Here is a 13,531-nt window from a genome sequence, read left to right as displayed (position 1 = left end):
CTGCCGAAATTTGTTCTCCGCAGGCAAAGGACCTGAAAAATGGCAGCTTATGTAGGTCAAGGGTGTTGAAAACAATTTGCATATTATGTCTCATTTTCTCGTTGAAAACTCGGAACTTGAGGTATTTACCACATGTGGTAAATACCTCACACTGGGGAAGTGAAGTTTACCATGTGAAATAAATACCACAACCTATATTATTAAATGTGCCTTAAGAACTGGTGTAATTGTAAGGTCATGTTAACACCTTTGCTCTGTGCTTCTAGTATGTTGGAGTGCAGTTTATTAGTGCCGTGAAGCCTATCCTGAAGGAGAGATGGACATCTGAGGTTCAGGAGGCCTGGGAGGTAAGCGAATTAGGAGTTGAGGGGTTGCTGCTGCTTTCTGTACCATGAATAGCTCTCTTTCCTTTACGTGATAATCTTTCTAATTATCTTCTTCCTTATTGCTTCATCTCACTCCTGTTCTCTCATGTATTTTCTCTACATGCATATCCCTTTCTTTGCTCTTATTTTCATTCTCATTTTTCATTTTTAGTTCTTTCCCATTCACCTCCCTTATTGCTCAAACCTCCTGTTACGCCTTTCAGAACTTTATTCTCTCACTACATTTCGATCGGTCTTCCTTTTTCATTCTCTCTCCATTTTAATCCATCACTGTCTCAGTTTTCCACTTTTATCCTCTTTACATACTTCTGCCTATCCCTCTCTCAGTCTGTCTGTCCTGTGGTGCTGCTTCTCACTTGGTGAAATGTTCTTCGTCTCTCTTTTCTTTACAAACCTCTGCAATGTTCGTTTCTCTCATTCTGTTTCATTTTATGTGACTTTGTCTCTCTCTTCCCTTGTTATCTTCCAAGTCTACCTCTATTGTCCATTTCTTTCTGTCTCTTTTACTCTTTTCTTTATTTTACCCCATTATGTCCACTCTTCGTTACCCCACCCTTGTTTGCTCTCTTCCTCCATTTCTTTCTTTTCAACCTGCCTCTCCATCCTTCGTATCTTACTCTATTCTTCCTTCCTCCAGCCCCTCTCTCATACTACCTTATCCTGCCTCCCCACTATCCCTCGATTCCACTTCCATTCTCTTCTACCATCTGTCTTCTCTCCTTTTTATGCTCTCCCTCTCCACCAGTTCTATAATGCACCTATCTTCCTTCCTTTCAATTTTAAATCAATCTCTCTCACATTCACTACTGTCAGATTTTCAATCTCCCTTTTCTTCTTGTCTTGTCATGACCCATATTGCCTTTTTTAGAGTCTCTTTCGATACCTCACGGCAGTGATGAAGAGGGGATACAATGAAGAGGAGAGGACAAGCAGTGTTAATCAAACAACTTATTCACAGAAGTCTGGATCTCCTGTTGCCAGCGCTGCTCAGAACAGCATCTGACTTTTTCTCTTGGAAAATGAGAATTTGCACCAAAACTCTACGCAGGATTTTTTCTGCCTTTTAAGTCAAGTTTCAAACTACTTTCCCAGACCAGGGCAGAATGCTTCAGTAGCTTTGCCGTATATCTTAGGCATCCCTAAACCCCATGTGGACATAAATGGGATATCCTTGAATTTATGAATTAAGGACATATGAATTCTTAATTTCCTAAGTCTTCTTCAACAAGATGTGCAGTGGGAGACGATAAGGCAGAGTGGCTCCTTTCTAGACTTTCAAAGAATCTGGGCCATATGTATAGACTCTGCCCATGACTGGAGTTCCTCTACAAGGCACCAGCTTCCTGGTTGCTTTGCTTGATCTGCTCAGATACGATTCAGTTGTACAACTGTTGAATTCTCCAATGTCTGTATTTTGACCCTAGGACTCAACATTGTGTTAATCTAGGCAATTCAGTACGTGTGAGCTCATATTGTCAGATAGCAACGTTTTGTCCTTCTGCTTTATGAAATCTGATAACAAAGCCGCTCTTTGGACTCACAGCAGCACTCAGTGATTTCAGAGCAGGCAACCTGATCAGTTTTACCGGGGAGGGACTTCAGAGGCTTTGGAGGTTATAAGCAACCAAGGACTCGAGTAGGACAATTTCTCACGTGACTGAGCGAGCAATTACAGAGTTATTTGTTCAGCACTATCCTTTGAGGAAGCAGCCCGCTCCTGTAACATGACACGGCATCATCTTCAGGTGGCTCGTAGGGGCGAAGGATGAAGTAGTAAGTAAAAGAACATTCTTGCCTCCTGTACATGACAAAGGCTCTTGGATTGCTACACCTGGCCCTAGGCCACATGCCTTGGGTTCTTATGGGACATCATGATGTGCTGGAATGAGGGGGCAAGGGCTAGTTGAAAGGCATAAGCAGACTGGCTCGCATCATAAAGGAGTAAGGAAACCGGTTATCAGGATAAAGGCACGGCAAAATAACTTGAGTAGTCATGGTAAAAACCATTTGAGGAAGGTGGTAGCAAATTTTACATTTTCTGGGGAAGCTTTCCTTCACCCTTTAGATGGCAGGTCATACAGAGAAGTGCAGGAAATGGGACCTCGAAATTAGTATCAGAAACCCGCTGGTACTAGCTGACATTGTGAATTATTTTGGTCCTAAGTGCACTTCGTTTAGCTGTGGTTTCCATAGACTTAAGAATTAGAAGGTCGGACTATAGAGGCAATTGGAAAGACGTGGGCACTGCCTAGAACAGTGATTCTTAACCTTTTGTTGTTTGTGAACTCCCCTAGTCGGGATCTCTGCCTAAGCAATTTCTACAATTTGAACCTAAACATTCTACACAAAAAAAATACAGAAACAAGTATGCATCCAAAATACACAAATTATTGAATATTTTATTTAATTTATAAATAAAAAATGCTAAATTCGAAATTTTAATTTCAATGTGAAGCTTGGAGAAATTACAAAATGTAGTTTCATTTCCAAAAGATAAAGCAATATGCTAGACTCTGACATATCACTTTGTCTTTTCTGCTCCTATGGCATGCACTCATTTTTATCAGAAAATAACAGTGCTTCAATTGAGTCTACCAATCATCCACACTAGATTCACTTTTCTTTACTTGTGCTGGTCCCAATAATAAACATAGGGATACAACTTAATATTAGCCTATAATTTCAAATTTCCTCACTTTTACAGAGCGTTTTAAAAGCTTCAATGTGCCATTTCACTTTTCTTATATATATACTTTATTCATCCGCTACTTTTATTTAATATTACAAAGAGTTGTGGATCCCAGGTTAAGAACTGCTGGCCTAGGACACAGTCTTCTATTTCAGGGCACTAATTGTATCTCAAATGCATAAATGTGCCTTTTTATATCATATAAAATTCTCTACATTGCCAAAGATTATTGAAAGGCATACCACTACATGATCTTGGAGGTGCCTGATGAAAGGCGTTGTAACCATCTATAGGGTGTAGATTCAAACACGGATGGAGAATCCCTGAACCTCTGCAGTCCAAGTGTGATGAAGAACATACTTAGAGCATATCATAGGGAACCTACATGCAACATACCTAGAGGGCACATTCTTAGTTTGGCGTGATATAACAGTGAATTAAGAGAGCACCAATGCGTATAAGAGGGCACACTCCGATGCTCACTCGCCAAAATATCACTGCACTGTGACATGGCACGTCATAGGTTCAAAAACTGGACATTCTCCTCACATCATATAGAAGTAAATCAGAAGGATACACACACATGCACACTCTCTCCCCCTCCCTCTCTCTCTCCCTCTCCTACATACACACACACACACACACACATCTGAGTCTTAGCCTCACAGGTCACATTCTTACATTTACAGGAACATTTGCAGGCTCACAGGTTACATTTTCAGTATCATATGCACAATCACGGTCTCAAATGACATATTCACAGTCTCACGTTGTCAGTTTCATAAGCCATATACACTTTCTCACTGGCTCAATCACCATTTTACATGACCTAAAACCGGATTATGGAGGTTTCATTCAGTGTCAAGTGACACATTTGCTGTACCACGAGGCACATTCACAATCTCACAGAAACTCTCTCAATCTCATATGCTACAAGCGGTCTCACAGGCAACATACTCAGTGGGCAAATCATACAATGAGGTAAACTCTTAGTCTTGAGTTGGGGCTCTGACCAATGTGCACCACATCACATGGAACCTTCCTGGACTCAGTGGGCTCAATCTAAGTATCACTAGGCATCTTCTAAGCCTCACCGAAGGCCACACTGAAAGGCTCATTCTGCACTTTTTACAGTTTCACTGTTCACATTTCCTGCTCACATAACACATTTAGCTTTGCTGGGTATTCTTCTGGTCTCATAGGACACAATCCCAGTCTCACGGAACACATACTCTCGGGGTGGAAAATTCCAGGTGCGCACAATCATGGCACCCTCTGTCCCATTATTCACACCCACAAATCTCACACAGTCACCACATTTCAGTATCAGGTGACACAATGAAGCTCCTACAGAGCACATTCTCTGAATTAAATGCCACTTGTTCAGTCTTAGTGTAGGACATATATACATCTTCATAAGACACTATGATGGTCTTGCTAGGTTTCCCTGGACAGTCGTCAGTCTTGTATAGATTTGCTGGTCACATTGTCAGTCTTGCAGGGTATCACTGGTCACAGTGTCAGTGTGGAAGGGTTTATTTGGGCACATTGTCGGTTAAGCAGCGATCAATGGGCACATTGTAAGTATTTCAGGATTTCATGGGGGCATTCTCGGTCTCGTATGGTTTCCTTGGGGACATTCTCGGCCTTGCATGATTTCGCTGTGTCCATTGTCAGAGATGCAGATTTTCACTGGCCACATTGTCAGTGTTTTGGTGCAGTGTTTCACTGAGCACATTCTAAGTATTTCAGAGTTTCACTGGGGACATTCTCAGTCTTGTATGAATTCAATGGGGACATTCTCAGCTTTTCAACATTGCACTAGGCGCATTGTCAGTCTTGCAGCATTTCACTAGGCTCATTGTCACTCTTACAATGTTTCACAGGGCAAATTGTCAGTCTAGCCGTGTTTCACCGGGCACATGCCAGTCTTGCAAGCTGCCCGTATAGTCTCATAGGGCATGTGCTCATGCACTGTGGTCATGTACACTAGCACGGGAAACATTACAAATCCATACTGCAAGTATGACAAGTTCAGCTTTTACTCTCTCTTACGCCTTTCATTGTCCACATTTGTTTTTAATAATTTGTTAAATAATTTAAACCAATATCCTACAACCTGGTCGCACAAAGCCGTTCAATGTGGTCTCGTTTATTGCTCTGGTTTACACAATGCTCAGCACCGTCTGTCTGCCTCAGTTATCTTGATTGCTAATCTGCCCACAGTTATTCCTGATACATGCATGAAGCAGCTGCCTTTCAGCAGTAACACTGTTAGATCTCGTAAAAATGACTTTATTTTTAAAGTAAAGCCTTCGAAAAGGCCATATTGCAGCCTGTGTAACTGCAGTTCTTCATCAGCAAACTGCCTGTGCCTGTCTGACTCACGCAGCAAATATGTCAATGTTTGAACTTGAGATGTGGGTCGCTCTTTCATGGATGAGTAATATTTTAATAACCTTACTGAAGGTGATAGTTGAATCAACATAGATTGGCAAAGGGCATAGCATCAGTGCAATGAAAGCACTGTATAATTGTGGGAGGGAGATAAGCGGGTGTGAAGGAGGATGTGCTGGATGTAAAGGGAACCGAGTAAACAAAATCAATATTATGTCCTTGAGGACATTTCCTAGAGATTGCACTTTGGAATATTGAGTACAAGAATATTGTGGTACACTAATGTCGTGCACAAAACATCAAGGGACAACATATGGGAAGGTAAGTGAATACAGGGAAGTATAGATTTACTATTCTTAACTCCACATCTATGTAACTTGTCAAGGTGCATATATGTGGAGTTGAGTGTTCAAAATCTGTACATATTTGTCTTTCCATATTTAGTCCATCGATATTTTGTCCTTGATATTAGTATCCCACAATATTCTGAAGTTAATATTCAGGATCCACACCTGTCCTATGGACAGCCACACCATCTTGATGACTGTCACTTATCTCCTTAAACCCACGCCTCCACACTTTTCACCATGTTAGCTGATGCTAATAAAATCAAACTTTGGGAACTCGTGACTCATCCTGTTGCATACAAACATAGGAGTAATTGCAAAGAAGTGGCACACTGCAGGTGGAGAAACCAAACGTACTGTGCTATATTGAACCAAAGGGAGAGAGCAGAACAGCAATACATATTCTGCTATATGCTCCTGTCTCTGCCCCGGCAATGGTGAAATTTTGGTTGTCATGCACCCCTCCCCCCCCGCACACACACGCACACACACATACACACAATCTTGTACCATAGTGGAAGGGTGTGTGCATGAAGTCTAGTATAGATTTTGTACCTTTAGATACTGGACCTTCGGTACATAATACTGTGTTTGGACAGTCTAATACCTCTTCTAGTTTGTATGTGTTCTAAACAGTACTGCACATATCCAAATTTGGAAAAGTATGGGGGAAAGAAAACTTTTCTCCACTACTCCTTCCTCCAAGAGACACTGTTTTTGATGCAAATCCCTGGCTACCAATGTTACTATATAGGGATTTGCCTCAAACTCCTGTGTTTTGGCATGGAATCACTCATGTATCACTGTTACTTCGCTTTACTTTAGGCCATTTTTCCAGTGCATAACAAGTTATGTTCTGTAAGGTACTCTCAATTCATCACTTCATGCTCACATTTGTGACCTTGCGAAAAGTATTAGGAAATCAAGGCCTCAGTGTCCATGTCTTTCATCTGCCAGGTGTATGCGTGTGCCACATACTTCAGTGGTAATGAGGTAGACCAGACTTTACTATATCGGCCACAGCACCTTCGGCATGATTAAGCTTGATTTGTGCTTTGTCACGATTCAGGTCCAATGATGCTTAAATGAAGGTTAGCCATCACAGCCTGCCTATATGGCCTTCAGAGGTGCAGTGAGTGACTACCCAAAGCTCCCAAAGCACACACCCAGGGAGACAAAGCTTCCTATGTGAAGCTGTCCGACCTCAGGCACGTTACTCTGTGTCATTGCTTAATTTGTAAAACAATATAAGTGCCAGAGCTTTCATCAGGAGGCCACTTCTGCTTGCACCACACATCCCCCGCTATGCTGCAGGTGATAGTAACAACACAACTACTAGCCATCACATTGCTACAAGTGTGACAATTCAGACTATTCCAGGCCCTGAAATCTATAAGAATGGCTTGGGCAGCAGGTACTAGCCATTTTTAATGTATATTGAATGATTAATTGACTGTTCTTGCGGTCATCTCTAAATTAGCCAGACAGTGCCACCTTGTGGCAGACTGTCACAAGTGCTGGTGTTGACAATTAAGTGCCAGTGCTGAGCACCAGAAGCCATCAGGCCAAGTTAAGCACTGCTCTGTGTATTCTGTTGACCAAGAGGGCACAGCCACTGCCTCCCCTGCTCTCAACTAGGCCTTAAAAGGGGAGATCTAATACCACACCTGATAAAGAAAGGCCCAGAGTCATACTATCCATCTGTTTTTCCCTCATAATCCAGAGGCATCAACCAAGCAGAAAAACATATTAAAAGTGCAAATGTGAAAACAAATGAAGGAAGTGGCAGGTAGTCAAACCCAATTCACCCACTGTATGTAGGTTCTGGTTCCTCTCCTAAACGACTGACTAGCTACCTCAGGATGCTATTATTTTTTCACAGGGACTGAGGCACTCAACAGAAAAAGAAAGCAAATAAAGTTAAAGGGGGATTTGAGTGAGAACCCCAGGGGGTAAGCCATGTCCTGTCCTACACACAGAACACCAACAAGCCCAGCATGTCCCCTGAACAACTAGGGATACACCTAAAGCTACCACTGCCTGTTGCTTTACACCCTCCAAGTTTTAGCTGGTGCTGCTGGTAAGAAATAATGATATTACTGTCCTTTAAAGGAAACACAGCACTAGTCATGAGTAGCATATGCCCTTCTCCTCAACGTAAAAGAGGACCACTGAGCAAGTGTGAAACAACCTTTCCTTTCCACATCTTTCTGCTGGTCCATGTTAAGTCTCAGGCTTTAACCTGCAGAAAGACACCAGACCAAATTTGGCATGTGAGCTGCTCTAGAAAGTCACATGAGCTGCTCTGGACTCTTTACCACATGCGTCCTTTAGCCTCTATCCAGACATGATCACTGACTGCCTCACATGCAATGGCATCCATGCCAAAATGAGTTACCAATGTTTCATGCGGAAGAGTATCATCCAGTACTCAAAAGGTGATGGGAAGAATTCTTGCAATAAGTCTAAACACTGGCAATCTTTTGTAGCAGTATTCCAATCCATTGCTCTTTTCCACACCATGCCACCTGAGTTAGCACCCAGCCACAGGTAAATCAGTCTTGACCCTGTTCCAATTGGAATAGTACAGCCCCATCCACCAAGTCAGGTGTTCCCTGAACTGCAAGCAACCCAAGACTGGTTTGATCCTGATTGGGGATGTCAGTCGGCTGTAGCTTGGGCCCAGTGGTACAATGAGCCTGGAACCTGTGTCTAGGTGTACCCTTGCCACTTAGAATGCTACATCAGGCACACAAAATGTGATGGGAGGAATTCTTGCAATCATGCTAACTACGGGTAGTCACTCATGGTAGCATTTCAGCCCACTGTTCTTTTGTATGCCGTGCCCCCTCAGTTTTGACTCTGCCATATGCAAATCAGTTTTGACCCTGCTCCAACAGGAACAGTCAGGCCATAACTGCCAGGCCAGATCCTTCCTGAACCTGGGCATAAGCAACCCAAAAATGTTTTTGCCCTGAATGGGGCTCGTCAATCAGGTTTAGCTTGGTTCCAGTCACACAGTGAGCATGGGCCCCACATTTGGGTGCACCATTATCACATGGGCCCTAAATCAGACACTGAAAAGGTGATGGGAAGAATGTTTGCAATAGGTCTAACCACTAGCAATCACTTGGGGTAGCATTCCAATCCATCAGTCTTTTACCCAGCATGCACCTCAGTGTGGACCCAGCCACACAGAAATCAGTCTTGACCCTGTTCCAGTAGTAACAGTCCAGCCTGAACAGCCAGGCCAAATCCTCCTTGAATCATAGCACAATCCCCCAAGACCATTTTCCCCTGATTGGTGCTCATCAGTTGGGTGTAGCTTGATTCCAGTGGCACGGAGACCATGGGTCTCTCGTCTGGGCATACCTTTGCCACTCAGGGCACTCGCTCAATCAGACACACAAAAGGTGATAGGAGGAATGCATGCTATAAGCTTAACCACTGGCAGTTGCTTGGGATAGCATTCCAGACCTATTGTTCTTTTGCCCACCATGCCACCCCAGTTCGGGCCCAAGCATGTGCAAAACAATCTCAACCCTGCTCCCATAGGAAGGATCCAGCCCGAACTGCTGGATCAGGTCCTCCTTGAACCAGAACAAAAACAAACCAAGAATGGTTTTGCCTTGATTGGAGCTTCAGTAAGCTTGAGACAGACGTCTGGTGCTACATCAGAAACACAAAAGTGTTGGGAGGGATTCTTGCAATAAGTCTAACCACTGGCAATTGCTTGGGTAGCATTCTAACCCATCATTTTTTGCCTTTCATACCACCTCATTTTTGACCCAGCCATATGCAAATCAGTCTCGACCCAGCAGCAATAGGAACAGTCCAGCTCGAACTGCCACGTCTGATTCTCCAAATACCGGAATACAAGAAACCCAAGACTGGTTTTTCCTCAATTGGGGCTCATCAGTCGGGTGTAGCTTGGTTCCAGTGGCACAGTGAGCACAGGACCCACATCTGGGTGCTCCTTTATCACTTTTGGCCCTATATCAGACACACAAAATATGATCTGAGGAATATTTGCAATAGGCTTAACCACTGGCAATCGCTTTGGGTAGCATTCCAACCCATCATTCATTTGCCCATAATGCCAAGACGGTTTTGGAGTAGGCACTCTAAGTGCAATGGGTTTGTCCAGATGTACGTATCATGCTCACTGTGCCACGAGAACCAAGCTATACCTCACTGATGAGACCTGTGTAGGCCAAACCCATCTGGGGTTGCTTGTGTCGTCATCTGGAGGAGGCCTTGTTGGCAGTTTGGGCTGGACTGTTCCTATTGAAGCAGGACCGTTCATAATGGAGCAAGACCAGCACTGATGTGTAGAAGGCAGGTCAGTGTCTAGAATGGCACAGTGGACACAAAACAATGGTCTGGAATGTAGCTCAGAAATCACCGGTGGTTGAGTTTAATTCAAGCATTCCTTCCTTTGCCTTGTGGTTTTTGCAGTAGACGCACTAAGTTCCACCTGGTATGCCCAGATGTTGGTCTTGTGCTCACTGTGCAATACTACTCAAACTATACCTCACTGATGAGACCTAATGGGTCAAAACTGTTCTAGGGTTGCTGTTGTTCCCATCTGGAAGGGATGTGGCCTGGCAGTTCAGGCAGGACTGTTCCTTTTGGAGCACGGCCAAGACTCATTTGCATAAGGATCTGTTTCTACAGTGGATGGTATAGTGGGTGAAAAATAGTCTTGAACGCAGCCCAGAGCAATCTCCAGTGACTGATATTAATTCAAGCATTCCTTCCATCACCTTGTTGTTTTTACAGTAGATGCCATAAGTGCGATGGGCATGCCCAAAACCTTACTGATGAGACCTGAGAAGGTCAGAACCATTCTGAGGTTGCTTGTGTTGCCATCTGGAGGGGGCCTGGCCTGGCAGTTTGAACTAGACTGTTTCTATTGGAGCAGGGCCAAAACTGATTTGCATAAAGCGGGCCTATGTCTAGAATGGCATAGAGTGCAAAAAATAATGGTCTGGAATGCATCCCAGAGCGAACGCCAGTGGTGGAGATGTGGGTCCTGTGCTCACTGTGCAGTAGGACCAATGTTATAACTCACTGATCAGACCTAAGTAGGTTGAAACTGTTTGGGGTTGCTTGAGTTCACATCTGAAGGGGACATGGCTTGGCAGTTCGGGCTGGACTTTTCCTATTGCAGCAAGACCAAGACTGACTTGCATAAGGCAGGTTTGTCTAGAACGGCACAGTGGGTGAAAAACGATGGTCTGGATTGGGCCCGAGATTAATTAAAGCATTTCTTCCATCACCTTGTTTTTGCTGAAGATTTTCATCTATCATAAGCACGTCATATACCCACTTGGATATGACATTCATCCTGCTACTACCAAACCACCAGAATGCCCACAGTCATATACAAGTAGCAGCGTAGTGTTCAGGGCAAAACAGGGCCTGGTGCTGCATTGAAAAAAGCACATTTGTCTATGGACATGGCATCAGAATATTTAAGAAAGTTCAAATGTTTGTGACAGAAACATTACAGGCTTTACATTTTACCCTATAACTTCACCACCCTGTGTTACAAAATGAAGTTGTGCTTCATCCATCTAGGAATGCATTCAGATACCCATGCTTAAGTTTGACTGAACTGTTGATAACACCTCTCTGGCAGTTCCACTCAGGGATGTTTTACCACTTTGACCTATTGAGTAACCCACCAACTGACTGTGTCTGGCAGACCATCAGTGCCATGAGGCTCCGACCAGATTCTTCCTTTAGCACTCCTAAGCAACAGCTCGATCATCAATGTTCAATCTGCTCATCAGATTGGTATCCTGATGCATTGTTGAGGATGCTTGATCGTGAGCCATCTGCTCCGAAGAATGGAATAAGTGACTTGGCAGTGACTCATCAGCGGCAGTGGCGTCTTGTGGAAGGGAAAAGGGGTGGGGTGGCGCGTGGCATGGCTGGGGGAGGGAGGAGAAATTTTAAAAAATAATAATTAAAAAAATACGTACTTTAATTCTGCGCCACGCTGCTCTGCTCCTCCGTCCTCGAGTCGAGTGCAGGCACAGGCTCCATCCTGCCCTGCGGCCAATCCTGACGCTGCTCAGAGCAGAGTTAGGATTGGCTGGGAGCACCCAGCCAGGGCGCTCCCAGGCAGACTGGGAGCCTGTGCCTGCTCTCTCCAGCTAGGCAACACAGTGCCGGGCTGGAGACAGCTCACTGTGCATGTGTGTTTGGCTGGCCCGAGACAGCCGGCCAAACACACATGTGCTCTGAGGGGAGTGCACAGTGCACTCCCCTCCCTGCTCGTCACACTCTCTGGCCCCGCCTCTCTTAATACAAAATGATAATAAACATAGTTTATTATCATTTTGTATTAAAGGGTTTGCAGCTGCTGCTGCTGGAGGGGGGCGACGCTCCTCTGCCCTAGTGGAGGAGCCACCCCTGATCAGCGGTCTTGGAACAAAGAAGGGCTTGGCATTGTTCCAACTAACAGACGTTTTAAGGCATGGACAAAGTGTGCTCTGGCCCAGGGCCCCAGCCTTTCAGGGGGCTCCCATTAGAGCCATCTCTGTTTTGCAGAGTCTTGCCCTGATGACCCTGAATGAATCTTAAATAAGTTCTTTTAACTACCGTTTTCTTTTAATTTATGTTTAATGTGGGTGATTTGTGAGAGTCTTTTATAGATAGCTTGCGGAGAAATATTGTTTTTTTTTAGTGCAACATGAATAACAGACATTTCTTTCAGATTAAAACAGGACCTCACATATGAGAAATGAGCGCGTCACAGAGATTATTTGCTCTAATATTAGTGAAATGCTGCTGTGTTACAATATTAAAACACAGACCATTCGGCCAGAATATTAGCTGTTAACACATTTAGGATTTGGACCGGTGTGCCTGTGCACGGTCAGTGACCTGGCCAAAGAGGGCATTAAAGAGCTGAAACTGGGTCATAAATTAAAACTATTCCCAACAGGGGCCCTCAAAATACGTTTGGCCCAGGGCCCCCCAAAATTATTAAGATGTCCATGCCACTAAAGATAATGGGTCCTTAGGAGTCTTCAGAAACTCTTTCACCACATTCCTGGCTTCCTTAAAGGCTGCCTTCATGTGGTAAGCCTCACAATGAAGACTGCATGACTCTGGTATCACTCCTTCTGTGGTGCATGGTTCTGAAAAAGTTGCACATTTGGCACACGCTATTGCGTGTGCCCACAAAGTGAATTGACCTCAAACTCTCTAGGCCAGTGGTTTTCCAACCTCTTGACTTCAGTGGACCCCCCACTTTATCATTACTGGAATCTGGGGACCCCCACTTTATCATTACTGGAATCTGGGGACCCCCACTGACTCATTATTGGAATTTGGGACCCCCCCCAATGAGTCATTACTATAAAATGGGGACCTAATCTGTTAACATTATTTAATTTTCTGAGCAGACGCAGACCTCCTGAGGGCCGGGGACAACAGGTTGGGAACCATTGCTCTAGGTAATTTGCTCCAGTGTATGCCGTCGGAAACCTGACACTGTAACACCAGGGACACTCCACCAACAAGGGAACTCCCATCAAATGAATTACTATGCCATGTTGCACCGGGCATCATTCATTCCGCGTTGGTGTCTCGCTAGCGGACCACGCCACTGGAGGACCTTGTTTGGATGCAGAGAGAACACATTTTGATGACAACTTAATCAAGAACTTCACAAGGTTACTTAATGAATATGTTAA

At 44.2% G+C, this 13,531-nt stretch overlaps 1 protein-coding gene across 1 annotated transcript in view; it reads left to right on the top strand.

Annotated features, from left to right (window-relative positions):
• Window positions 1–7,026, top strand: part of LOC138259296 (cytoglobin-1-like) — a 253,926-nt gene extending 246,900 nt beyond the window's left edge. Inside the window, exons 6-7 of the mRNA XM_069206917.1 lie at window positions 267–347; window positions 1,255–7,026. Of these exons, the coding sequence (XP_069063018.1) occupies window positions 267–347; window positions 1,255–1,389 (216 nt within the window). The 3' untranslated portion in view covers window positions 1,390–7,026. The remainder of the gene's footprint in view (window positions 1–266; window positions 348–1,254) is intronic.
• The last annotated feature ends 6,505 nt before the right edge of the window (window positions 7,027–13,531 follow it).

The sequence above is a fragment of the Pleurodeles waltl genome, chromosome 9, assembly GCF_031143425.1.
Source record: "Pleurodeles waltl isolate 20211129_DDA chromosome 9, aPleWal1.hap1.20221129, whole genome shotgun sequence".
Lineage (NCBI taxonomy): Eukaryota > Metazoa > Chordata > Amphibia > Caudata > Salamandridae > Pleurodeles > Pleurodeles waltl.
This window is presented reverse-complemented; position numbering and strand designations above follow the sequence as displayed.